A 24,701-nucleotide genomic window follows, 5' to 3' on the forward strand; every position below is an offset into this window, starting at 1 on the left:
AATCTCTATATAAAATTTCTGTGATTTTTAAAATAAAAAAAAATTATACTAAAAAATTTTAAGTGAATAGTCACAAAAAAAATAGAAAATAAATCTATCTTATTTTTATAAAAAAAAATATAAATAATTAACTTACTTACAAAAATAAACATTTGAAATTTTCAAATACTCATAATTTAAAAAAATAATAAATATGAAAAAAAATAAAAGAAAAGAAATTTATGCACTTAATTATGAACTGCCAAATATGAACAATCTTACAGATATATTGTTTCAAGTTCTTAATGATATGTAATGATGTAAACTGTACAAAAATGTATTTAAAACATCACAAATAAATTGCGCAATTTTTTATTTTTAAGTTTTTAACTCCGTGGGTGCGATTTATTGGTAAGCAGTGGCCATTCAATATTTTGTGGTTACAAATGTTCGAACACAAACAAATAGAATTGGATCCGTGGTGACATATAGAAATGATGAGACTAAATTCACACTTGGCCTTCCATAACAATCTCCACCGTGCTCACATTTAATTTCTCGACCACCACCTTTCTCTCGTCTGCCACAGCAACCAGTGTTGCATTGTCGTCCTGATTGGTTTCAGAAAGTTCACCAGACGCAGGTAAAACCACTCTTGAATTTCTGTAGATAAAGTAGACGATGAGTTGGATCATTCCCATTACAGACCCAATACCATTGGGTACCTGCAATGTCTGTCAGTCAGAAAGAAAGAAAGAAACCAAAATAAAAGAAGAGAATTGACCCAATACCGTTGGGTACCTAATCTCAGAAAGAAAGAGACAAAATAAGAGAAGATAAATTGTATATACAGATCAGTACTGAACCAAAACAGGGAAAAAAATATTACCCCTATGAAGATATCTCGTGTGACCATAGAGTATGCAAGCCAGGCCATTGCATTTAGAAAGTTGAATAATGAAAGTAAGAATGGCATGTACTCCACGCTTTTAGTTCTGATAACAAGCCTCTGAAAAGCATCCAGAAAACACAGGTACTGGTCATTACGTATTACATTTATGAACCTTTTTACTTTTCAAAACTCATGGGAACGTACAAATATATTTATATCTTTAGCCTGCGTTTTATTGAACGTTGCAGGTTAACTTTTCTTGTATTGGTCATAAATCTTTACCTTTTTGTGTCGGCATACTTCCTTTCCCTTTATTAATAAATGTATGTTGGCAGATTATTTTTATTTTTAAATCTAAATCTTTCCTTAATGGGCATGATGGTTATAAAGAAAAGATATCTGTATATTCTCATATATTATGAAGCTATATTATTAAATATATTAAATAATTTTGTTGTGATGTTATAAAATAGATTATTTGTAATCTCTGTTTATTTCTTTATATTAACTTTATTTGTTATATGATTGTGATATTATATTATTATGTAAATTAATTTAAAAAGATCAAATTACATTTCCCAATATAGTTTTGTTAATTATATACAAAGTAATGTATTATTGTTTAGAAATAGATCGTTTATTTTTTAAATTATATTGGTTAATATAGTTGTGTTAATCATATATAAATTAATTTATTATTGTTTATAAAAGATTGATTTATTTTTTATTGTTTGTAATTGTTATCATTTTTTAAATTTCTAAAATATTTAAATCATAATATGAAATTTAGATAATTTTTTCCTTAATAATATTAAAAGATAATTATCAAAAAATAAAATTGATTTGAAGATGGATTTTTTCTTAATAATATTCCCCACATATATATTTTTAAAAGTTATAATGCATGGCATTTTTTTGAGTGTTGTTATTATTATTGAAAGTGAATTCAATGACTTAAACACTAGACTTTATGTCAAAAAGCAATATGAGACTATCTCATAATTTTCTTAGAAAAACATTAATTGGTTCTCATTTTTTCTAAAAATTATTTAAACAGATTTTATATAATAAAATTATTTTACATTAAAAATCTTCAAAAATTTATAAAAAATATATAAAAATAATTAGAAATTTGAATAGAATTATAAAAATTTCATGCAATATTTCATAATTTATATATTATAGAGAGTCGCAACATTTGCTAGAGTTTCTAAATTTCAAAATAAGTTTATATCCTTAAAATTTTCCTTAACTTATATTGGTTGCAAATTATGATATCTAAACAAAAATTAATTGTTAGTACATGATTTTTTTTTAAATATTATCATGAGAAAAAATCTTAATCACCTAAGATGAGATCAATTACCTAACAGTGAAACTTAAGTTGATTGTAAATTTTTACATCCAAATAAAATCAATTATTAACTTTGAGTGCATGACATTTTCCCTGTAAAATTGAACTTAAGTGGATTGTGAATTCTTACATATCAATTGTTAACTTTAAATGCATCACATTTTCCCTATAAAATTGCAAATTTTGAAATATAGATTAATTTTATAAACAAAATTAATGGTTAACAATTACCATCCAAATAACCATAAATTAAACTAAAGTAACCAATGTTAACATCTCCCATAGAAACTAAAGTAACCAATATTAACATCTCCCATAGAAGATGAGCTCATGAAACTAGCCATCCAAGGTAAACTGAGTCATCTAAAATAAAATGAGAATGTATGTGTGCATGCTGACCTACATTTAAACTCCAAACAGACCATGTTGCCAACAATTTTGAAGCGTGTAAAGATGGGTGAAGAAGAAACTTACGACGACAGAAAATGGGGAAGCGTACATGATGATGGACAAAACCACGCCCACGGTGCCTACTACTAGTTGCCGTACATGGGGAGTATGGAACGCAAATATGGTAATGCCAACTTCCAGACCGAAGGCCAACATCAAAGCACAGGTTAGCCGTATCGTTCTCACCTGGAACAGATTCGTAAGATAAGCAGGAATCTTCCACACAATACATACATATAATTCAGTTCTCCATTAATGAGGGAAGGAAGTATAAAACAAGGGTGAGAATATTTGTAAATCTATTCCAAACATTAAAATTTCTAAATGCTAGAGTTGGGACTTACATTTTTAATAATTTTTTACAATTTCCAAAGACTTAAATTTTAGGAGAGTAAGAATATGTGCTAAAAAAGATTTATACCTTCTTCTTTGGCAGAGCGAAAGTTAGAAAGGATGCTAGATAGAATGTTTCCAGAACAAAACCTGCACTGTTGATTGTGAGGATCATGGTACTGTGGGGTTTGACTAAGGGGCTCCCATAGAGCAGCCCAACACAGCAATTGAATAGGGTGAACACATAAGGAAGGCCAGAGTACTCTTTCGTGGACTTGAACGTGTATATTCCCCAGAATGTTGACCTGCAATTCAGAATTTCAGTATCAGGCTTGTCAGATCAATAAAAATTTATAAAATTTCACTCAGAAATAAAGTAAACATTCAAAAAGGAAGCAGCCTGTTACAAGAAAAAACAAAGAAAAGAATCAATAGTACTGGTAGCAAAGGGTGCAGTATACTTACATAGGGGATAAGTAGAGTGCTAGAGATGTTGCATTTCCTGTTATAAACATCACCAACAAAGAAGCCATGTATGTTCAGTCATATTTAAGCATTATTTTGCTCATTCCAGTACAATATAGAAAAATTTAGCTCTCAGATACTCAATTTCAATGCAAGGTGCACCTTTTCTTTCTCAACATACTACCAATTTATCTAACAAAACTGGAATTTGCAAAGACAGAATCATTTGTATAAGCAAACTACAAACTGAACAACATGATGGACTGGGTTTTCTATAGGAACTGATTATAAACCCACCATCCTTCACAAAAGAAAATTACTTTTTCTATTGATTATATAAAGTGTAGTTAGGTGCATTTGCAGTTTACTAGGTGGACCAGATTTATAATATTATGGAAACATAAAATTATAAACAGAAACATAATAATAAATAAATCAAAATTATGATAATATTATATATATTTTTTTAAACATCCATAACATGAAATCTCTATTTCTTTTAATACTTTGCTTATTAAACCTAGATTCATAAAATTAACTTTTTAATTCCTTTAATACTTTTAATTACCAATTAAATCTAAGTTTGGATATATATTGAATCTATACTCATTAAAATACATCAAACGTTCTGAGCCATAGATGGAACTCAATAATACATTATACGTTCTGAACCTAGATGGACCTGAATATGCAATAGCTTAAATTCATAACTGCATTGAAAGTTCAGAGAGAATACCAATAATTCCAACCACAAGCTTCAAAGGCAGTTCCATGTCAGCCACACAGTTGTCAACAATGGAAACTGCTTTTGCAGTACAAGAATCGACTCTAGGATTGAATGCAATGCAGAGGTCGATTTTTCTGGACCTTTTTATAGAGCTAAAAGTGATCAGTCTCCTCTGCAAGTGATCCTATATGCAACCGATCAGATGGTCTACTCCAAAAATAAAATAAGTTGCCACAATTTGCATTCAGCTTTACACGTTATGATTGCTGGATCCCAGCTCAATGCTAGTCTAATCCCCCAGTGCATGCAATCAGGGAAAACTATACTGCAGAAATGGTCAAGCTGAAATTTTCCTTTCTCAGTATGAATTGATATCAAGGGGCTAGTCCTTTTGTGCAGCTATATGCAATAGTGGGAATAGTGGGGTTCTAGAAGGAAGCCAGAGGAGAAATTCAATATATTGGGTGACCACCTAAGCAGTTAAGTTGAATGGAGTGAATGGATACGCAATACCCATGAGTACAAGTACAAGAAATTCAAAAGCCAAACGTACTATGCCTTCTTATATATTTGAAAAAGCATATTAAAATGAGTAATCATAAGGATGAAGTGATATATCAATCCAGGATTCCATTGGATTCAACCCTGCAATGGGCCAATGGTCTACTTTACAGCTATTACTACTGATGTCATAAATTTATAAGTAACAATTCAGAACAAATAATTTATAGTGGAAGAGCTTCAACATTTAGCTGAGTGCTATACTTACCCTGTGAAAGAAAATTATGACCAACATCTCGACAAACTTCAAGACCTAAACAATAATACAACTCACCGAGATCTTTCATTTCAAATACTTGTGACATCTTCATCTTAATTTCGTTAATTGACTTTACTGAATTTCCTGTAGTGATTATGTCATCAACATACAAAGAAATAAACACCACATACCCCTTTGCATCAAATTTGGTATATTGATTCAGATCATTTTGACTTCTCATAAAACCTTGCTGAAAAAAGAAAGAATCTATCTTTTCATACCATGACCTAGGTGCCTGTTTTAGCCCATAAAAACTTTCTTTAATCTGAAAACTAAATGTTCCTGCCCTTTTTTGACAAACCCTTCAAGTTGTGTCAAATACACCTCCTCCTTTAAGTCACCATTCAAAAAATCAGATTTTACATCTAGTTGGTGCAAATTCCAATGATACTTTGTAGCTAATGCAATTAACAATTTAATAATGTTCAATTTAGCTACATGTGTAAATGTTTCTTCATAAACAATACCCTCTTTGTGAGAGCATCCTTTTTCCACCAATATAGCTTTATATTTATCTATGTTGCCATATGCTTTAAACTTAGGGTTGTATAGCCATTTGCATCCTATGCACTCTTTTCCTTTAGGCAATTCAGTTGATTCCTAGGTTTTATTTTTCATTATAGATTCATGTTCTTCCTCCATAGTTTTTCTCCACTCTTCATATTCAATAGCTTGATTAAAATTCATTGGTTCTATGACATTCAAAACGCTAGTATGAGAGCATAGTCCTTGTACCTTTCTTGTAGTAAAATCTGACGAGTATATTTCTTGTGTGCTTCACTGCTTTCACCTCTGTTCTCTAAAATTACTTCTCCATTTCTGATTTGGATCTTATTGTTGATGATGTCCACTTCAGTGGATTCTTCCACAATATTTTTCTACTTACTGTCTTCTTCTTTTTCTTCTGGTTTATTGTCTTCAAATTCAAGAAGAATGTGTCATCTTTCATAGTTATTATATTTGTTGCCTTCATCTGCCTATTCATGGAAAATCACATATCTAGTCGCAAATACTTTGTGAGTAGATGGATCAAACATTTTATATGTTTTAAGTTTTGTACAATATCCTACAAAAATACATTTGATACCTTTAGCATCACGTTTCTTTTTGTAATCCTTCGGAATATGTGCAAAGTTAGACCCAAATATCCTCAAATGATGAATTGCTGGTTTAAAGCCGTACAAGGCCTCGAATGGAGTCTTGAAATCAAGATACCTTGTTGGACTTATATTCTTTAAATAAATAACAGTACTAACAGCTTCTACCCAAAACGAATTTGAGAGGTTCTTACCTTTGATCATACTCCATGCACACTCCACCAATGTCCCATTTTTCCTTTCTGCAACACCGTTCTGTTGTGGAGTGTAGGGTATTGTGAATTGCTGCACTATTCCATGATCCTTGCAGTATTTAACGAAGTTACCCAATCTGTATTCTCCTCCTTGATTTGAATGAAGGATTTTTACAAAATTCCCATGTCTTCTTCTCTACCATGTTTTTGAATTCTTTGAAATTCTAAAAAGCATCACTTTTTTTCTTGAGGAATTACACCCAAGTGTACCTTACGCAATCATCAATAAACAACAAAAAATAATAGGCTCTTCCTAAATATCTAGTTTGCACGGGTCCACAAAGATCAGAATGCACAAGTTCTAATACATCTCTTCTTCCCCTATCAGAATTAGAGGGGAATTCATCTCTCTGAATTTTACCTAATGCACAAACTTCACAAGCATCATATTCATTCTTAAACATACGAAGACCTTCAACCATATTATGTTTATGTAGAAACAACAAATCATGATAATTGATGTGACCATACCTATGATGCCAAAGAAGTTTTGTTGACATAGTTGTAGAAGTCGGTGTTTGATGAATTTCGCTGGTAACATCAAGCTTGTACATCCTTGCAACTCTGTCTCCTGAAGCAACATGTTTGTAGTGATCCAACAAATCTTTCACTATGTAATTTGTTTTGAGGAATTCAACCTTCAAGTTTTGATCTGTAATTGTAGACACATAGATCAAATTTTTCTTGATCCCAGGTACATACATAACATTATGGATGTACCTGATGCTGCCATTTGGTAAAGTCACAAGTATATCACCATATCCCATGATCTTATATCCATGATCATCTCCAACGTATATGTTCCACCATTGCTAATTTTCTTGAAGTTTTTGTATGAGTCCTTATTGCATGTCATATGATTCGACACTCCAAAGTCCAAAAACCATGTATTAGCATCATCCATTTTAGTAAACAACACAGCATTAGACACAAATAACTTGATATTTTTGAGATGAGAATTCAAGGCTTCTCCTGGAAAATGTCTTGATTGTCTTCTATGTTTATGTCTAGATTCATCATTTTTCTTCTTATAACAGTCTTTGGCCAGATGCCCACTTCTACCACAGTAAAAGCATTTCATTCCAGATGACATACCTTGATTTGATTTCGTAAATGGCCTTTTCTAGGATGAGCTTCCCCCTTTGTTTGTTCCTCCTTGTTTCCCTTTGAAGAATTTATTCTTCGCCACAAGTGCCAAATTTGGATTATGGGACTTCAAGTGCTTGCGCCTCTCTTCTTTCTACAATAGTATACCTGTCAATTTCACTGAATTAACACAATTAATTACAATCTTATAAAGATGCATAAGACTAAAATAGTTAGAACTAATTCCTAGAAATCATAAACTAATCCCTAATTGAAGCAAACATCTAAACAACAATCTGTTTCCCCATTATTTTCAATTCAACAAATGAATAAAATAAAATCCCTAAGTAAGAATACCTTCCTTAAAATATTAACACTAGATACTAGATACAAACCTTTGTTATAACCAAATGTCTAAGTCTAATTTGCAATTTCTTGATATGCTAACTTATGCTTCCTTAAGCCATTCATGATACATTTTTTTTACATAAGTTTCATAGATATTTGGATTTATGGATATAATAATCTATTCTACTATTTTTATGTAATTTTTTTATAAACTTGATAAAAAAAATAAAACACTTTATTAAAAATAATGTTAATCATTATTCAAAATAAATTAATTTTAACATTTGTACTCATATGTGATAAAAGTCCATAACTACTAAATTGACCTATTGGATTGTGTAATATGGTTACATGATTTTTTGATAATATGATAAGTCTAATTTTCATTAATATAATCTAATTAGTTTTTAGATGACAATGTGGATGGTTTTTAATATTAATTTTTTTTATTGAAATAAAACTTTTAATAAATATATACCTAATTTTTTGTTTTTTATAAGTCTAATTTTCATCAATATAATCTAATTATTTTTTAGACTAATTAGATGAAAATGTGGATGATTCTTAATATTAAATTATTTTTTAATTGATTTTTTTTTTTAATATGTAATTAAATAGGGGTTATATATAGTCCTAAGTTTCTAATCGAAATTTTATTTTGTTGAACCCCATCCAACCTTTAATGCATCTCTTCAATAAAAATAATTCTTATTTGCACTAAATAATTTTTATTTTTACTAAATATTTTTTTATCTTCTTAATACTTAAAAATTTCATATCTTATATAGTTTACATGGAAAAATCTCATATATATAGCTGTCATTACTGAGTAGCAATAGGAAGTTAGGACACTTATTCATGATGATGATGATTAATGTCCACTAAGACTAATATGGCCCATTAAACCTTAAGAAGATAATAAACTACTAATAATTCTTTAACATTTTGTTTGTATGCTTTAAAAATATTAACAAGAGGTGTTCCAAGATCACCATAGTTTGCTAACTGTCGGTAGTGTGACATTTTTTGAAAATTAGATGGAATGTCAATATAAGATGGACAATCTAAGAGTAATTTATTTTCAGCTTCGACACTTTTATGTCACTAAAGTGAAATCCTTTTTCATCACCTCATAATATCTTAGTTTTGGTTTCCCCTCTAGCTCCTTTATCACCCTATAATTTTTCTTTAAATTTTGAAGTAATAATATTTTTAATGTTTTCTTTTTTCTACAAAATAATCTCCTCTTTCTCCCAAATGGTCTAGTAAATATTAGACATACTTCTTCCATCCCTACTTAAGTTGAAGGTGAGGGTTTTAGCTAGAATTAGAAGCAATTTCAAAAAACCTCTTAGCTTCCATGTTGTCTAACATATTCTTATATATAAGTTAAATACTCATATATGATAAAGAGTACTTCATTTGATCTTAAGATAATTGTGTGCTTGAGTATTATTTCCAACTTTATTGTTGTTGTGAGGTAAGTTGTTTCCATTATTGACTTATTTTTTGTTCAGCTTTTACTATTGCCATTGTGTGTCCTCATCTTTTTATTCTTTTCATATTAACAACTATAAGATTCAAGGCTCTTTTACTATGTTAATCCAACCCAATTAGCTTGTTTATTTCTTATTTAATAAATTTGATATCTAATTTACTTTCCACACTACTTATGGTCAAATTTTTTTCTTTTTAACTATTTAATTATATAATTTTATTAAATTATTTATTATTTTCTATTTTTCTAATCATGAAAACTAATTATACGATATGCCTATATATTTCAACTCATAGTGATGTGGGCTGATATTTTTTTTATTTTTTATTTTTTCTTTAAGTTAGAGAAAGTACCTATTTGAACTCATAATGGATTAGATTTTAATTGTTTTTTTAAATCAATGAATAAGGTTGCATTTTAAAGGAATATTCTCCGTGTGAGAACAAGATGGATGGTTGTGATGTTAGGGTTGAGATTAAGTACTTCATTTTCAGTTATTATGTCAAACCAATTGTTTGCTAGAGCCAAAGCTAACCAACATTGTGATTTTAATTTTTGTTTTGATTGAATTAAAACAATGACAATACATCCTACCTTATGGGGTCCTAGTCGTAGCGCGGTGACTTAATCTCAGGAGCATTATTTTTGCAGTGGATTTAGGTTAACGGGTTATTATATTTTAACAGTGGCTTTAAGTTAAAGGGTCATTCGGATAATTAATATTATTCATTCACTCAAGCAGCTTACTATTCATTTATTCAGCCAGCTAAGGACCAATATTAATGAATTTTATAATGACAATAATAAATATTAATGAATTTTATAATAATAAATGTTAATAGTTTTTAAAAAATTGTGGTAATGATAAAGGTTATTTAAATTAATGTAAAAGAGTTAATGATTTTTCTGGTTAAAATTTTAAGAATGTTAGATTAAGTTAATGTTTTTAATTGTTTTTTAATTTTTTTAACAATGGTTTAAAAAAAAAGCGGATGGTATATATCTATTACATTTTATTAATGTAGTAATTAATGATTTTTCTGGTTTAAATTTTAAGAATGTTAGATTAAGGTAATGATTTTAATTTTCTTTTAATTTTTTCAACAGCGTGGTTAAAAAAAAGCAGATGGTATATATCTATTACATTTTATTAGTTATATGATATGTGTGTTTTTTTTGGTTTTTTTGTTTTTTTCTTTGGTAATGAATCAATATGATTATAAGGACTTTTTATGGTGATTTTGCCTGGCTTCCCCAAACTAGATTAAGGTGAAAAAATCTTAAGGATAGAAATTTATCTTAAAATTTAAAAACTTTGGCAAATCTTACTATTGCATAAATATAATATGTAAAATGATTGGTTATATTTTTATAAAAATATTTATGTTTATAATTTTTATATAATCTCTATATAAAATTTTTGTGATTTTTAAAATAAAATATTTTTATACTAAAAAATTTAAATAAATAATCATAGGAAAAAAAGGAAATAAATTAATCTTAATTTTATAAAAAACATAAATAATTAACCTACTTACAAAAATTAACATTTAAAATTTTCAAATACTCATAATTTAAAAAAATAATAATAAATAAAAATATAAAAAATTAAAAGAAATTTATCCACTTAATTATGAGCTGCCAAATATAGACAATCTTACAAATATATTGTTTCAAGTCCTTAATAATATGTAATAATGTAAACTGTGGAATATATATATTTGTATAGATTTATAAAATAAGCTTTCACTTTTACAAAAATGTATTTAAAACATGACAAATAAATTGGGCAATTTTTATTTTTAAGTTTTTAACTCCGTCGGTGCGATTTATTGGTAAGCAGTGGCCATTCAATATGTTGGAACACAAACAAATAGAATTGGATCTGTGGTGACATATAGAAATGATGGCAACTCTTATTTCGTAGACCATAGCAATATTAATGCGGTTTGATATGGTGTCGATATAAAACGATACAACACGCAGCGCGGTGATGAGAGAGAAAAAAAATAGGGAGGTGTTGTATGTCTTATATCGGCACCATGTCAGAGTGCATTAATATTGCTATGGTCTACAAAATAAGAGTTCCCTAGAAATGATGAGACTAAATTCACACTTGGCCTTCCATAACAATCTCCACAGTGGTCACATTTAATTTCTCGACCACCACCTTTTTCTCATCTGCCACAACAACCAGTGTTGCATTGTCGTCCTGATTGGTTTCAGAAAGTTCACCAGACGCAGGTAAAACCACTCTTGAATTTCTGTAGATAAAGTATACGATGAGTTGGATCATTCCCATTACAGACCCAATACCATTGGGTACCTGCAATGTCAGTCAGTCAGAAAGAAACAAACAAACCAAAATAAGAGAAGAGAATTGACCCAATACCGTTGGGTACCTACAATGTCAGAAAGAAGCCAAAATAAGAGAAGATAATTTTATACACAGATCAGTACTGAACCAAAACAGGGAAAAAAATATTACCCCTATGAAGATATCTCGTGTGACAATAGAGTATGCAAGCCACGCCATTGCATTTAGAAAGTTGAATAATGAAAGCAAGAATGGCATGTACTCCACGCTTTTAGTTGTGATAACAAGCCTCTGAAAAGCATCCAGAAAACACAGGTAACTGGTCATTACGTATTACATTTATGAACCTTTTTACTTTTCAAAACTCATGGGGAACGTACAAATATATTTATATCTTTAGCCTGCGTTTTATTGAACGTTGCAGATTAACTTTTCTTGTATTGGTCATAAATCTTTACCTTTTTGTGTCGGCATACTTCCTTTCCCTTTATTAATAAATGTATGTTGGCAGATTATTTTTATTTTTAAATCTAAATCTTTCCTTAATGGGCATAATGGTTATAAAGAAAAGATATCTGTATATTCTCATATATTATGAAGCTATATTATTAAATATATTAAATAATTTTGTTGTGATGTTATAAAATAGATTATTTGTAATCTCTGTTTATTTCTTTATATTAACTTTATTTGTTATATGATTGTGATATTATATTATTATGTAAATTAATTTAAAAAGATTAAATTACATTTCCCAATATAGTTTTGTTAATTATATACAAAGTAATGTATTATTGTTTAGAAAAAAATTGTTTATTTTTTAAATTATATGGGTTAATATAGTTGTGTTAATCATATATAAATTAATTTATTATTGTTTATAAAAAATTGATTGATTTTTTTATTGTTGGTAATTGTTATTATTTTTTAAATTTCTAAAATATTTAAATAATAATATGAAATTTAGATAATTTTTTCCTTAATAATATTAAAAGATAATTATCAAAAAATAAAATTGATTTTAAGATGGATTTTTTCTTAATAATATTCCATCTATATATATATATATATCTTAAAAGTTATAATGCATGACATTTTTTTGAGTGTTGTTATTATTATTGAAAGTGAGTTCAATGACTTAAACACTAAACTTTATGTCAAAAAAGCAATATGAGACTATCTCATAATTTTCTTGAAAAAACATTCATTGGTTCTCATTTTTTCTAAAAATTATTCAGACAAATTTTATAGAATAAAATTATTTTATATTAAAAATCTTCAAAAATTTATCAAAAATATATTAAAATAATTAGAAATTTGAATAGAATTATAAAAATTTCATGAAATATTTCATAATTTATATATTATAGAGAGTCACAACATTGGCTAGAGTTTCTAAATTTTAAAATAAGTTTATATCCTTAAAATTTTCCCTAACTTATATTGGTTGCAAATTATGATATCTAAACAAAAATTAATTGCTAGTGCATGATTCTTTTTCTAAATATTATCATGAGAAAAAAGCTCAATTACCTAAGATGACATGAGATCAATTACCTAACAGTGGAACTTAAGTTGATTGTAAATTTTTACATCCAAATAAAATCAATTATTAATTCTGAGTGCATGACATTTTCTCTATAAAATTGAACTTAAGTTGATTGTGAATTCTTACATCTAAATAAAATCAATTGTTAACTTTAAGTGCATCACATAAATTGTAAATTTTGAAATATAAATTAATTTTATAAACAAAATTAATGGTTAACAATTTACTATCCAAATAACCATAAATTAAACTAAAGTAACCAATGTTAACATCTCCCATAGAAGATGAGCTCATGAAACTAGCCATCCAAGGTAAACTGAGTCATCTAAAATAAAATGAGAATGAGAATGTATGTGTGCATGCTCACCTACAAACAGACCATGTTGCCAACAATTTTGAAGCGTGTAAAGATGGGTGAAGAAGAAACTTACGACGACAGAAAATGGGGAAGCGTACATGATGATGGACAAAACCACGCCCACGGTGCCTACTACTAGTTGCCGTACATGGGGAGTATGGAACGCAAATATGGTAATGCCAACTTCCAGACCGAAGGCCAACATCAAAGCACAGGTTAGCCGTATCGTTCTCACCTGTAACAGATTCGTAAGATAAGCAGGAATCTTCCACACAATACATACATATAATTCAGTTAATTCAGTTCTCCATTAATGACAGTTCCCCATTAATGAGGAAGTATAAAACAAGGCTAAGAATATTTGCAAATCTATTTCAAACATTAAAACTTATAAATGCTGGGACTTACATTTATAATAATTTTTTACAATTTCTAAAGACTTAAATTTTAGGACACAAAGAATATGTGCTAAAAAAAATTTATACCTTCTTCTTTGGCAGAGCGAAAGTTAGAAAGGATGAGAGATAGAATGTTTCCAGAACAAAGCCTGCACTGTTGATTGTGAGGATCATGGTACTGTGGGGTTTGACAAAGGGGCTCCCATAGAGCAGCCCAACACAGCAATTGAATAGGGTGAACACATAAGGAAGGCCAGAGTACTCTTTCGTGGATTTGAACTTGTATATTCCCCAGAATGTTGACCTGCAATTCAAAATTTCAGTATCAGGCTGGTCAGATCAATAAAAAAAATTATAGAATTTCACTCAGAAATAAAGTAAACATTCAAAAAGGAAGCAGCCTGCCACAAGAAAAAACAAAGAAAAGAATCATTAGCACTGGTAGAAAAGGGTGCACTATACTTACATAGGGGATAAGTAGAGTGCTAGAGATGTTGCATTTCCTGTTATAAACATCACCAACAAAGAAGCCGTGTATGTTCAGTCATATTTAAGCATTATTTTGCTCATTCCAGCACAATATAGAAAAATTTAGCTCTCAGATAATCAATTTCAATACAAGGTGCACCTTTTCTTTCTCAACATAATACCAATTTATCTAACAAAACTGAAATTTGCAAAGACAGAATCATTTGTATAAGCAAACTACAAACTGAACAACATAATGGACTGGGTTTTCTATAGGAACTGATTATAAACCCACCATCCTTCACAAAGGAAAATTACTTTTTCTATTGATTATATAAAGTGTAGTTAGGTGCATTTGCAGTTTACTAGGTGAACCAGATTTATAATATTAGGGAAACATAAAATTATAAACAGAAACATAATAATAATAAATAAATCAAAATTATGATAATATTATATATATATATATATTTTAAACATCCATAACATGAAATCTCTATTTCTTTTAATACTTTGCTTATTAAACCTAAATTCATAAAATTAAGTTTTTAATTCCTTTAATACTTTTAATTACCAATTAAATCTAAGTTTGGATATATAGTGAATCTATACTGATTAAAATACATCAAACGTTCTGAGCCATAGATGGAACTCAATAATACATTATACGTTCTGAACCTAGATGGACCTGAATATGCAATAGCTTAAATTCATAACTGCATTGAAAGTTCAGAGAGAATACCAATAATTCCAACCACAAGCTTCAAAGGCAGTTCCATGTCAGCCACACAGTTGTCAACAATGGAAACTGCTTTTGCAGTACAAGAATTGACTCTAAGATTGAATGCAATGCAGAGGTCGATTTTTCTGGACCCTTTTATAGAGCTAAAAGTGATCAGTCTCCTCTGCAAGTGATCCTATATGCAACCGATCAGATGGCCTACTCCAAAAATAAAATAAGTTGCCACAATTTGCATTCAGCTTTACACGTTATGATTGCTGGATCCCAGCTCAATGCTAGTCTAATCCCCCAGTGCGTGCAATCAGGGAAAACTATCCTGCAGAAATGGTCAAGCTGAAATTTTCCTTTCTCAGTATGAATTGATATCAAGGGGCTAGGCCTTTTGTGGAGCTATATGCAATAGTGGGAATAGTGGGGTTCTAGAAGGAAGCCAGAGGAGAAATTCAATATATTGGGTGACCACCTAAGCAGTTAAGTTGAATGGAGTGAATGGATACGCAATACCGAAGAGTACAAGTACAAGAAATTCAAAAGCCATATATATTTGAAAAAGCATATTAAAATGAGTAATCATAAGGATATAGTGAGATATCAATCCAGGATTCCATTGGATTCAACCCTGCAATGGGCCAATGATCTACTTTACAGCTATTACTACTGATGTCATGAATTTATAAGTAACAATTCAGAACAAAGAATTTATAGTGGAAGAGCTTCAACATTTAGCTGAGTGCTATTTTTTTCCTCCATTTTCTCTTCACACCGCTAATGCACTACACCATTAAGTAGGATGTAGTTGATTAGGACTCTCCCTTACCAAAACCCTAATTAGTAGTTTTCAACCTAAATGTCCACCAAACGAAGGGCATTTGGGTTCATTTGTCACCTCCCATAAATGCTTTTCAACTTTCCATAATCAAACCCCGTTAGGTTTTCCAGGCCCTTCCTAGTTTGGTTGCCCTAATTCTTCCTTTAGGTGGTCATTTTATGAATAAGTGTTCCTGATTTGATCCCTGGCCACGTAAATCCAAACCACTGGACCTGCCGCTTGCCTTGTGGTTTTCAAAAGCCACGAGTCAATTTCCTTTTTCTGTGGAGCTTTGAAGCTAATAAAATGGCGTCACGTAACCAGATTGCTGGTACCGTTCGCTATACGTATTTTCCAAAATGGGCTGCCTTCAACGCCCATCTCTCTGTTAAAGCAAATTCTAAATCTTGGGAGTTTTAGATACTCCATCCAATCATTCATGGTGTTATAATAAACAACGTCCAATTTAAGCCATTGCTAAATTGTCCCTTTTCAAATTGATAAAATGGGTCCCAGGCTCTGGACAGATATCCAGATTCGTTAAATTTGTTGTAAAGTTGAATATAGGTTTTACGAAGTGCAATGAGAACAATATTCAGTATCAGGCTCACAAAAAGATTTAAATGTGGAATCATAAACTCAATTTCCTTATAAACGAGATTGGATAAATATTACACTGTTATAGTTCGATGAAGAAGAAAAATAATCTCTTCCGTGAGTTGTTGATTTTAGAATTTTCCATCTTTTAGAATTTTCCATCTTTCCGATGGAAATTGTTTTGTTTTTTCTTTAATATTATGTTATTTATAGTTTTGTTAAAGATTTTTTAAATAACACTGTGTAATATGTGTAATCTGTTTAATTTTGGTGATTCTATCCTATTCAATTTTGGTGATTCCATCTATCACAGAGACCACAAAGAGCTTTTTGAGTAAATGAGAGCTTTTTGAGTAAATGAGTGTTGAAGAGTCTTTTAATAGAAATGGTTACTCCATCCATTATGACAGACCACAAAGAACCTTGTGAGTAAAGAAGTGTTGGAGAGCCTTTTAGTAGGAATGGTTACTCCATCCATCATGATAGACCACAAAAAGCCTTGCGAGTAAACTAGTATTAGAGAGCCTTTTAATAATACTTTTTTTGAATGTTGGATTAACACTCAAATTTTAAATTGAATAAATAATATTTGACCAATTATACTTTTGAAACAAGTTGACCAACCAACTTTTAACAAAATAATAATGATTAAATTTACAATTGTTAATACCGTAAAAGTAGTGAGGATAGAAATTAGATTTTTTATTTTCTATTAATTTTTTTATTTTTTTTTAAACAAGATCGGGTACTTATATATTATAAAAACTACGAGGGGCCAAGTCCTATTACATATGTAAGAAGAAATGGAGAAGGAGAAGTCCAAAAAGGGTTCGCAGACCCTGACTTCTTGTAGGAAAACTTGAGAAGAACAGATTGAAAAAGAAAACGGCTATATAGCCGTACAAACAGACCTGCAAGAAGACAAAATTTACAAGTCATAAGACAGATTGCTAAAGCTGGTTAACAGAGTCATCAATCTGAGGTTCTTTCTTTACACTAGCTCTGGTTGAGGTCTCAGCTTGCATACTCTGAGTGATGGATTTGATGTGAGCGATTGCTTCCTCCATGTGGTTACATTTTTCCTTTAGACTTTCTATCTCTGCTTTTTGTTTTTCCAACTTCTTTCTCTTTGATCTGCTATCTGCTTGATATTCCTCTTTGAGCTCATTGAAATGCTTGACGAACCTTGCTATCATAAAGCAATGGGCTTTACATAACGTGCAGCTGCTATTTGCAATCACTCTGTCCAGAGGATTCTCAGCTTGCTCTCTGTTTTCCAGATTCGCAGCCATATCAGGAGTGCTTTTGGGGAGGGGATGCAATACAGGAACAGGGAGAAGGATCTGGGGGAGTAAAGAAGAAGAGGGAGACCGGAAGGAAATGAGGAGAATGACAGGAGGCAGGCACAGACCAGAGAAGAAACCATGCTGATGAAGAACGACCGGGCACTGTGAGTTACCAAACTACCGAGCAGATGAAGAGCGACCGAGCAGATGAGGAGCGACCGAGCCTGGAGATTGTTGAAGATACCCCTGGAAGTTTTTGGAGGCGGTCTCACGACTGTGTTGGACTGATGGCGGCCACGCTTGCTGCAAAACTTCTGGAGCTGAATACTAAAGACAGGACCTTTACTCTCTATTGGGTCCCTATAATACTAGTGATTACCCCATTACTATTGTAGTTATACCCCTTATTTATATTGTTGTGCCCCTATTACCCCTATATTGTTATTTATGTGCCCCATAGAATCCCTCTATTGTTATTTTTGTGGCTTTATATTATTATTGTTAGGTCGGCTGGATTATATTGTGACTCTTTAGACTCCTATGTATAGAAAGGAGGTTTTGTCATTTGTATCATCCAAGAATTGTTCATTTATGTAATGTAAAGGAGGTTGCCCCCTCGAAGAGGCTGAATTCTAAGGCGTTGATCTTTCTTTTCTATCTTTTCTTGAGCTGGTTTCATAACATTTGGTATCAAAGCTTTGGATTCTAGGGTTTCGCTGCTCCAAACAGGTCATCGTGGCATTTTCGCTATAACTTTTTTTCTGTGACGTTTCAGAAGTCGCAAAAAAAACCCATTTGAGAAGCAATCGCGCTGAACCTTGGGTCCGAATTTCACAGCTTTTCGCGTGATATTTGCGGAGATATGATCTGAGGAAGTTGGTCTTTTTGCAGACTCCTGAATTACATTCAAAATAGGTGACCTGGGGAAAATCGTCATAACTTTCTCTCTGGGGATCGGATTGAAGTTTCGTAAGAAGGTACAGAAAGAGGACGGATTGTAGTTTCTTGTGGGTGTTTTTCAGATCCAAAGGTCGAAACAGTGACTCGCAGCACGTCGTACAAGTTAGCTCTACTGAACTAGTCTATAATCAAGTCACTGTGGGAGATTTCGCATAACTCTTCCTTGGAGAATCCAATTTGGGTCAGACTTGTGGCATTGGAAAGAGGACACAGAGAGCTACTATAGGTCACAAGTTCAGAACTAGATGATTGGAAAGTACAGAGATACATCAGAGGCAATATCTAGCTCCTACAAAGTGAAAAAAGTGTGTAGATTTTTTTTTAATTTTTGCTTAAGCTTGGTTTGAAAATTTATTTTGAAGGAATTCAAAGGGCATAGTAGAGAATTATTATCGGTAACTGATGCCCTGAGGAAAGAAAATGCAAACACCTAGTAGGGAACCTGAAAGCTCTAGCATGACTCATGAAGAAGAGGAAGAAATGCTACATGATATATCAAAATTACAAGAACAAGTGCAACAAATGTCACGCTCACAAAAGTTAACAGATGCTAAGATAAATGGCGTGGAAGCTAAGATAAATGGCATGGAAGCTAAGATGAATGGCATGGAAGCTAAGATGGACAATTTGAAGATAGATTTGAACACAAATTTGAAGACAGGCATGGCAGATTTGAAGACAGATTTGACTAATTTTCTATAAGAAATACTTACTAATGCTGAAAAGGTAGTAAAGGAAACTCATGATGAGAACAAAAGAAATGTTAATCATGATTCCATAGACGCTAATGTTGGATCGAAGAATCACCACATTCCAAAAATCAATATGAGGAAGTTTGATGGCAAGGATCACGCCACATGGATATTACAGATGGAGCAATTCTTCGATCTCAATAATGTGCAAAACACACAAAAGGTATTTACGGCAACTTTATATTTGGAACCAAATCAGTTTGTATGGTATCAATGGCTTTGTTCTCGTAAACAATTTATCACTTGGGCAATTTTTACGAAAGAATTGATAGCACATTATGAGGATACAAAAAGCAACACTTTTTTTAGCCAATTGATAAGTCTCAAACAAAAGGGTTCAATAATGGAGCACATTGAGGAGTTCCAAAAATTGAACATAAGGGTAAACGATATTCCAGAGGAGCATAGGATTGATGTGTTCATAGGGTCTTTAAAGGATAATATCCAACATGATGTGCACCTTTGGGAACCTGATTCATTAGAGAAGCCATTCAGGTTAGCAAGAAAAGTGGAAAGCAAAATTATGGCAACTAGGAATCATACCATTCACAACTATAAAGATGGAAGTGTTGTTGCCCATAGTCTTCCACAACCTACAAGGTTGACACCACAACAATTGGAAGAAAAAATAGCAAAAGGGCTTTGTTACAATTGTGATAGCAAATACACAAAAGGTCATAAGTGTGCTGAGAAGAAATTATTCTACATAGATTGTGAAGAGGAAGAAGAAAAGGAGCAAGAAAGGTCAAAAGAAGAGGATATATTCTAGGAACAAAGCCTAGATGAAGAACAAATAAATGCGACCATATCTTGTAATGCATTGGCGGGAATTACCACTCCTCAAACCATCAAGATAGAAGGACAAATCAAGAAGAAAAAGGTAATAGTGTTGATTGATTCAGGAAGCACCCACAATTTTATTCATTGTAGGGTAGCAAAAGAATTGAATTGCTTCCTATATCCAGCACCAGAGTGTCAAGTGATGATTGCAAATGGAGGAACAATAAATTTTTCTGGAAAGTGCCATAATATCAAGCTATCCATGGGAGAATATGTATTGACTAGCCCAATGCTTTCCATTCCAATGGGAGGTGCTGATGTTGTACTAGGAGTCTAATGGCTACAATCCTTGGGTACAATAGCTTTTAATTTTCAAGAACTTTTCATGAAATTTTCTGTGGAAGGAAAGGAAGTTGAATTAAGGGGTATTGCAGGGAAACCAGGAAAGATAATCAGCTCTAATGGCATGACAAAGCTTCTAAAAAAGGAGCAAAGAGGTGTAATTGCACAATTATGTTCGCTAGATGTTTCCACATTGGAATCATCTATTTCTCCAGATCTCCAAAAGTCTTGGACAATCATTCCAAGGTATTTGAGACTCCCAAAGGTCTCCCACCTATGCGTGATCATGATCATGCTATTCATCTCATTCCAGGAAGTGTTCCTCCAAACATCAGGCCGTACAGATATCCATATGTCCAAAAAAGTGAAATTGAACGTATGGTAGCAGAAATGCTAGAGGCTGGTATAATTCAACCGAGTCAAAGTTCTTTCTCAGCTCCAGTAGTATTGGTGCACAAGAAGGATGGATCATGGCGCATGTGTCCAGATTATAGGGAACTCAATAAGCTCACTATTAAAGATAAGTTCCCCATTCTTGTCATTGATGAATTACAGGATGAATTGCATGGATCAATTTACTTCACCAAATTGGATCTTCGTTCGGGATATCATCAAATCAGAATGAATATTGAAGACATTCCGAAAACGGCATTTAGAACTCATGAGGGTCATTATGAATTTTTGGTCATGCCTTTTGGCCTTACCAATGCACCTTCAACATTTCAAGGTTTGATGAATTCAATTTTCAAACCATTCCTTAGAAAATTTGTGTTGGTATTTTTTGATGATATACTAATCTACAGCAAGTCTTGGAAGGATCATGTTGAACATGTTGACAAGGTGCTACAACTATTGGAGGAGAAACAATTATATGCAAAAAGATCCAAATGTTTCTTTGGAGTCCAGGAGGTGGAATATTTGGGTCATATTGTATCTCATGAAGGAGTTAAGGTAGACCCTAGCAAAATTAAAGCCATTAAGGAATGGAAAATCCCCACATCCATTAAGCATCTACGAGGATTTCTTGGGTTGACAGGGTATTATCGCAAGTTCGTTAAGAATTATGGGAGAATAGCAGCACCTCTAACAACATTATTGAAGAAAGATTCATTTTCATGGACTCCGGAAGCAACAAAGGCCTTTAAACATCTTAAAGAGGCAATGTGCCAAGCACCGGTCTTAGCTACACCGGACTTCACAAAAACCTTTATTGTGGAATGTGATGCTTTAGGAAATGGAATTGGTGTTGTTCTAATGCAAGATGAAAGACCCATTGCTTTTGAAAGTCGTCCAATCAAGGAAAGTTTTTAAGCAAAGCTATTTATGAGAAGGAAATGTTGGCAATACTCCATGCACTTAAGAAATGGCGACCCTACCTAATGGAAAGACACTTCAAGGTAAAAACGGATCATGATAGCCTTAAATACTTTTTAGAACAAAGATTATCCTCTGAAGAGCAACAAAAGTGGGTCACAAAGATGTTGGGTTATGACTTGGAAATCATCTACAAAAAAGGGAAGCAAAATGTAGTGGTAGATGCACTCTCAAGAAAGGATGAGGATATGGAAGCATTGTTGTGTGCCATTTCTATTATCCAACCAGATTGGATAAACGAAGCAAAGGAGGAATGGAAGAATGATGAAGAAGTGTGGGCACTTATTCGAAAGCTACAACAAGATTCCAATACTTCTGATACATTTAGCTGGCAAAATGATTCGTTATGGTACAAAGATCGCTTATACCTCTGTAAGAATTCCCAGCTAAAACAAAAGATTATTATGGAATTGCACACTTCTCCCTTAGGAGGGCACTCAGGATTTTTAAAAACTTACCACAGGGTTAAGAAGGAATTTTTTTGGGATGGCCTTAAATCAGATATTCAAAAGTTTGTGGCGGAATGTTTGGTTTGCCAACAAAATAAAGTTGAAACAATTAAGACACCGAGTCTATTACAACCTTTATCCATTCCAAGCCAACGTTGGGAGGAGGTTTCAATGGATTTTATCACAGGTTTACCCAAGTCTGAGGGAAAGAGTGTCATCATGGTGGTAGTTGATAGACTTACCAAGTATGCACACTTTTGTGCATTATCACATCCATTTAAAGCCAGTACAGTTTCTACTGCATTTATGGAAACAGTTCAAAAGCTACATGGAAACCCAAAGATTATTGTAAGTGATAGAGATCCCATTTTCACTGGAAATTTTTGGACAAAATTATTTTCTTGTCTTGGTACTCAGTTAGCTCATAGCTCATCTTATCATCCTCAATCTGATGGGCAAACTGAGATAGTAAACAAATTTTTGGAAGGATATCTTCGTTGCTTTGTATCTGATAAAGAGACACAATGGGTCAAATGGTTGCCTCTAGCTGAATGGTGGTATAACACTTCCTTCCATACAGCAACAAAAATGACCCCATTTATGGCACATTATGGGTACCAACCACCATCAATCACATCATATTTAAGAGAAAATTCTAAGGTTCAAGCAGTGGAACATCACATCGAACATCAACAACAAGTCCTCCAACTCTTAAAGGATAACCTCGTGTTGGCACAAAATAGAATGAAACAACAGGCAGATCAACATCGCAGTGAAAGAAGTTTTGATGTAGGTGATTGGGTATTCCTACGGCTACAACCATATAAGCAAATGTCCCTAAAGCAAGCTAACAAGGATAATAAATTATCACCAAAGTATTATGGTCCGTACAAGGTGTTGGAAAAGATTGGTACTATGGCATACAAATTGGAGCTTCCTGCAGCTTCTCGATTGCACCCAGTTTTCCATGTTTCATGTTTAAAGAAGGTTATAGGCGACAAGCTCCCAGTTCAAACAATATTGCCAGCACTTGACGAGGAAGGAAAAATTATATTGGAAGCGGAAGCAGTCACAGAAACAAGAACTCGACAGCTACGAAATCGATCAATTTCAGAGTATCTTATCAAGTGGAAGAACTTATCCGCTGAAGATTCCACATGGGAGGATGAGAATTTTATGCAGAAGTATCCAGAACTACTCAAGCGTTGAGGACAACACTTTTTTGAAGGAGAGGGGCATGTTGGGTCCCTATAATACTAGTGATTACCCCATTACTATTGTAGTTATACCCCTTATTTATATTGTTGTGCCCCTACTACCCCCATATTGTTATTTCTGTGCCCCATAGAATCCCTCTATTGTTATTTTTGTGGCTTTATATTATTATTGTTAGGTCGGCTGGATTATATTGTGACTCCTTAGACTCCTATATATAGAAAGGAGGTTTTGTCATTTGTATCATCCAAGAATTGTTCATTTATGTAATGTAAAGGAAGTTGCCCCCTCGAAGAGGCTGAATTCCAAGGCGTTGATCTTTCTTTTCTATCTTTTCTTGAGCTGGTTTCATAACACTCTCCTGCAATTATAAGAGTGAGATTTTGATATGCGCATAGAGGCAGAGACTCAGGGATATATAAAGCAGAGAGGAAGGTTGAGAAAGCAGAGAGGACGAAGTATACTCAATGATCTGGCTGGGCTTGGGATCATACTTAGGATCTTTGTAGCAGTCTATGGGGATTTTGAAAAGACTCCTACCTAAATTCTACGTGAGAGAGTCACGAGAAGTCTGGGGGGTCAAGATCCTGTAATCGATCCAGATTGATTGAGTGGCAAACGAGGAGAAGGAAGGATCGAAGTCTGAGATGTGATAGACTGCGTGCGACTTGTCTGAATTTGGCCAGAGAGCACAAGAGGATATATGGAGAATGATGAGACTTGAGATCGGAGACATACTGATATGACTAGTCAGAGGATTTGAAAGGCAGCTAAGCCAACTACGGGATTGATTTTTCATAGATGGAGTCATTTTCCCGAACTTGACCGATCTGTCTGTTGGAGGCCTTGGTGGCATAGTAGTCCGCTTCTGTGTTGTTGTCTCTTAGGACATGTTTGAAGGTCGTGTCCCCCATATTTCTGATGTTGTCCGCAATCCTGAGCTTTACATTATTGAGGGCCGCTTTTTTGAATTCTGTCCCCGACACCATAGCTGCAATAACGA

At 32.5% G+C, this 24,701-nt stretch overlaps 2 protein-coding genes across 2 annotated transcripts; both read right to left on the reverse strand.

Moving 5' to 3' along the window:
* Window positions 1-488: 488 nt before the first annotated feature.
* LOC149246293 (bidirectional sugar transporter SWEET1b-like) lies at window positions 489-4,246 on the reverse strand. Its single transcript, XM_089440440.1, has 6 exons — window positions 4,210-4,246; window positions 3,474-3,510; window positions 3,097-3,313; window positions 2,700-2,861; window positions 869-988; window positions 489-704 (listed from the first exon to the last, which is right to left on the reverse strand). Exons 1-6 carry the CDS (start codon window positions 4,244-4,246, stop codon window positions 489-491), a joined length of 789 nt encoding a protein of 262 aa, XP_089296566.1.
* A 7,167-nt stretch (window positions 4,247-11,413) lies between these two features.
* On the reverse strand, window positions 11,414-15,172 carry LOC149246294 (bidirectional sugar transporter SWEET1b-like). Its single transcript, XM_089440450.1, has 6 exons — window positions 15,136-15,172; window positions 14,392-14,428; window positions 14,013-14,229; window positions 13,601-13,762; window positions 11,792-11,911; window positions 11,414-11,629 (listed from the first exon to the last, which is right to left on the reverse strand). Exons 1-6 carry the CDS (start codon window positions 15,170-15,172, stop codon window positions 11,414-11,416), a joined length of 789 nt encoding a protein of 262 aa, XP_089296576.1.
* Between the last annotated feature and the right edge of the window lie 9,529 nt (window positions 15,173-24,701).

The sequence above is a fragment of the Pinus tabuliformis genome, chromosome 7, assembly GCF_031772625.1.
Source record: "Pinus tabuliformis cultivar Carrire ecotype Pingquan chromosome 7, CPIR1, whole genome shotgun sequence".
In the NCBI taxonomy this organism is placed as follows: domain Eukaryota; kingdom Viridiplantae; phylum Streptophyta; class Pinopsida; order Pinales; family Pinaceae; genus Pinus; species Pinus tabuliformis.

Excerpts from the sequence above, each read along its gene's own strand:
- LOC149246293 (XM_089440440.1), bottom strand. The coding sequence starts at position 4,246 with ATGGAACTGCCTTTGAAGCTTGTGGTTGGAATTATTG. Across the intron at positions 3,314-3,473 it reads GCACTCTACTTATCCCCTAT|GTCAACATTCTGGGGAATAT; the intron begins GTAAGTATACTG and ends TCTGAATTGCAG. Across the intron at positions 2,862-3,096 it reads TCGCTCTGCCAAAGAAGAAG|GTGAGAACGATACGGCTAAC; the intron begins GTATAAATCTTT and ends AATCTGTTCCAG.
- LOC149246294 (XM_089440450.1), bottom strand. The coding sequence starts at position 15,172 with ATGGAACTGCCTTTGAAGCTTGTGGTTGGAATTATTG. Across the intron at positions 14,429-15,135 it reads GCTTGTGGTTGGAATTATTG|GAAATGCAACATCTCTAGCA; the intron begins GTATTCTCTCTG and ends TGTTTATAACAG. Across the intron at positions 14,230-14,391 it reads GCACTCTACTTATCCCCTAT|GTCAACATTCTGGGGAATAT; the intron begins GTAAGTATAGTG and ends TTTGAATTGCAG.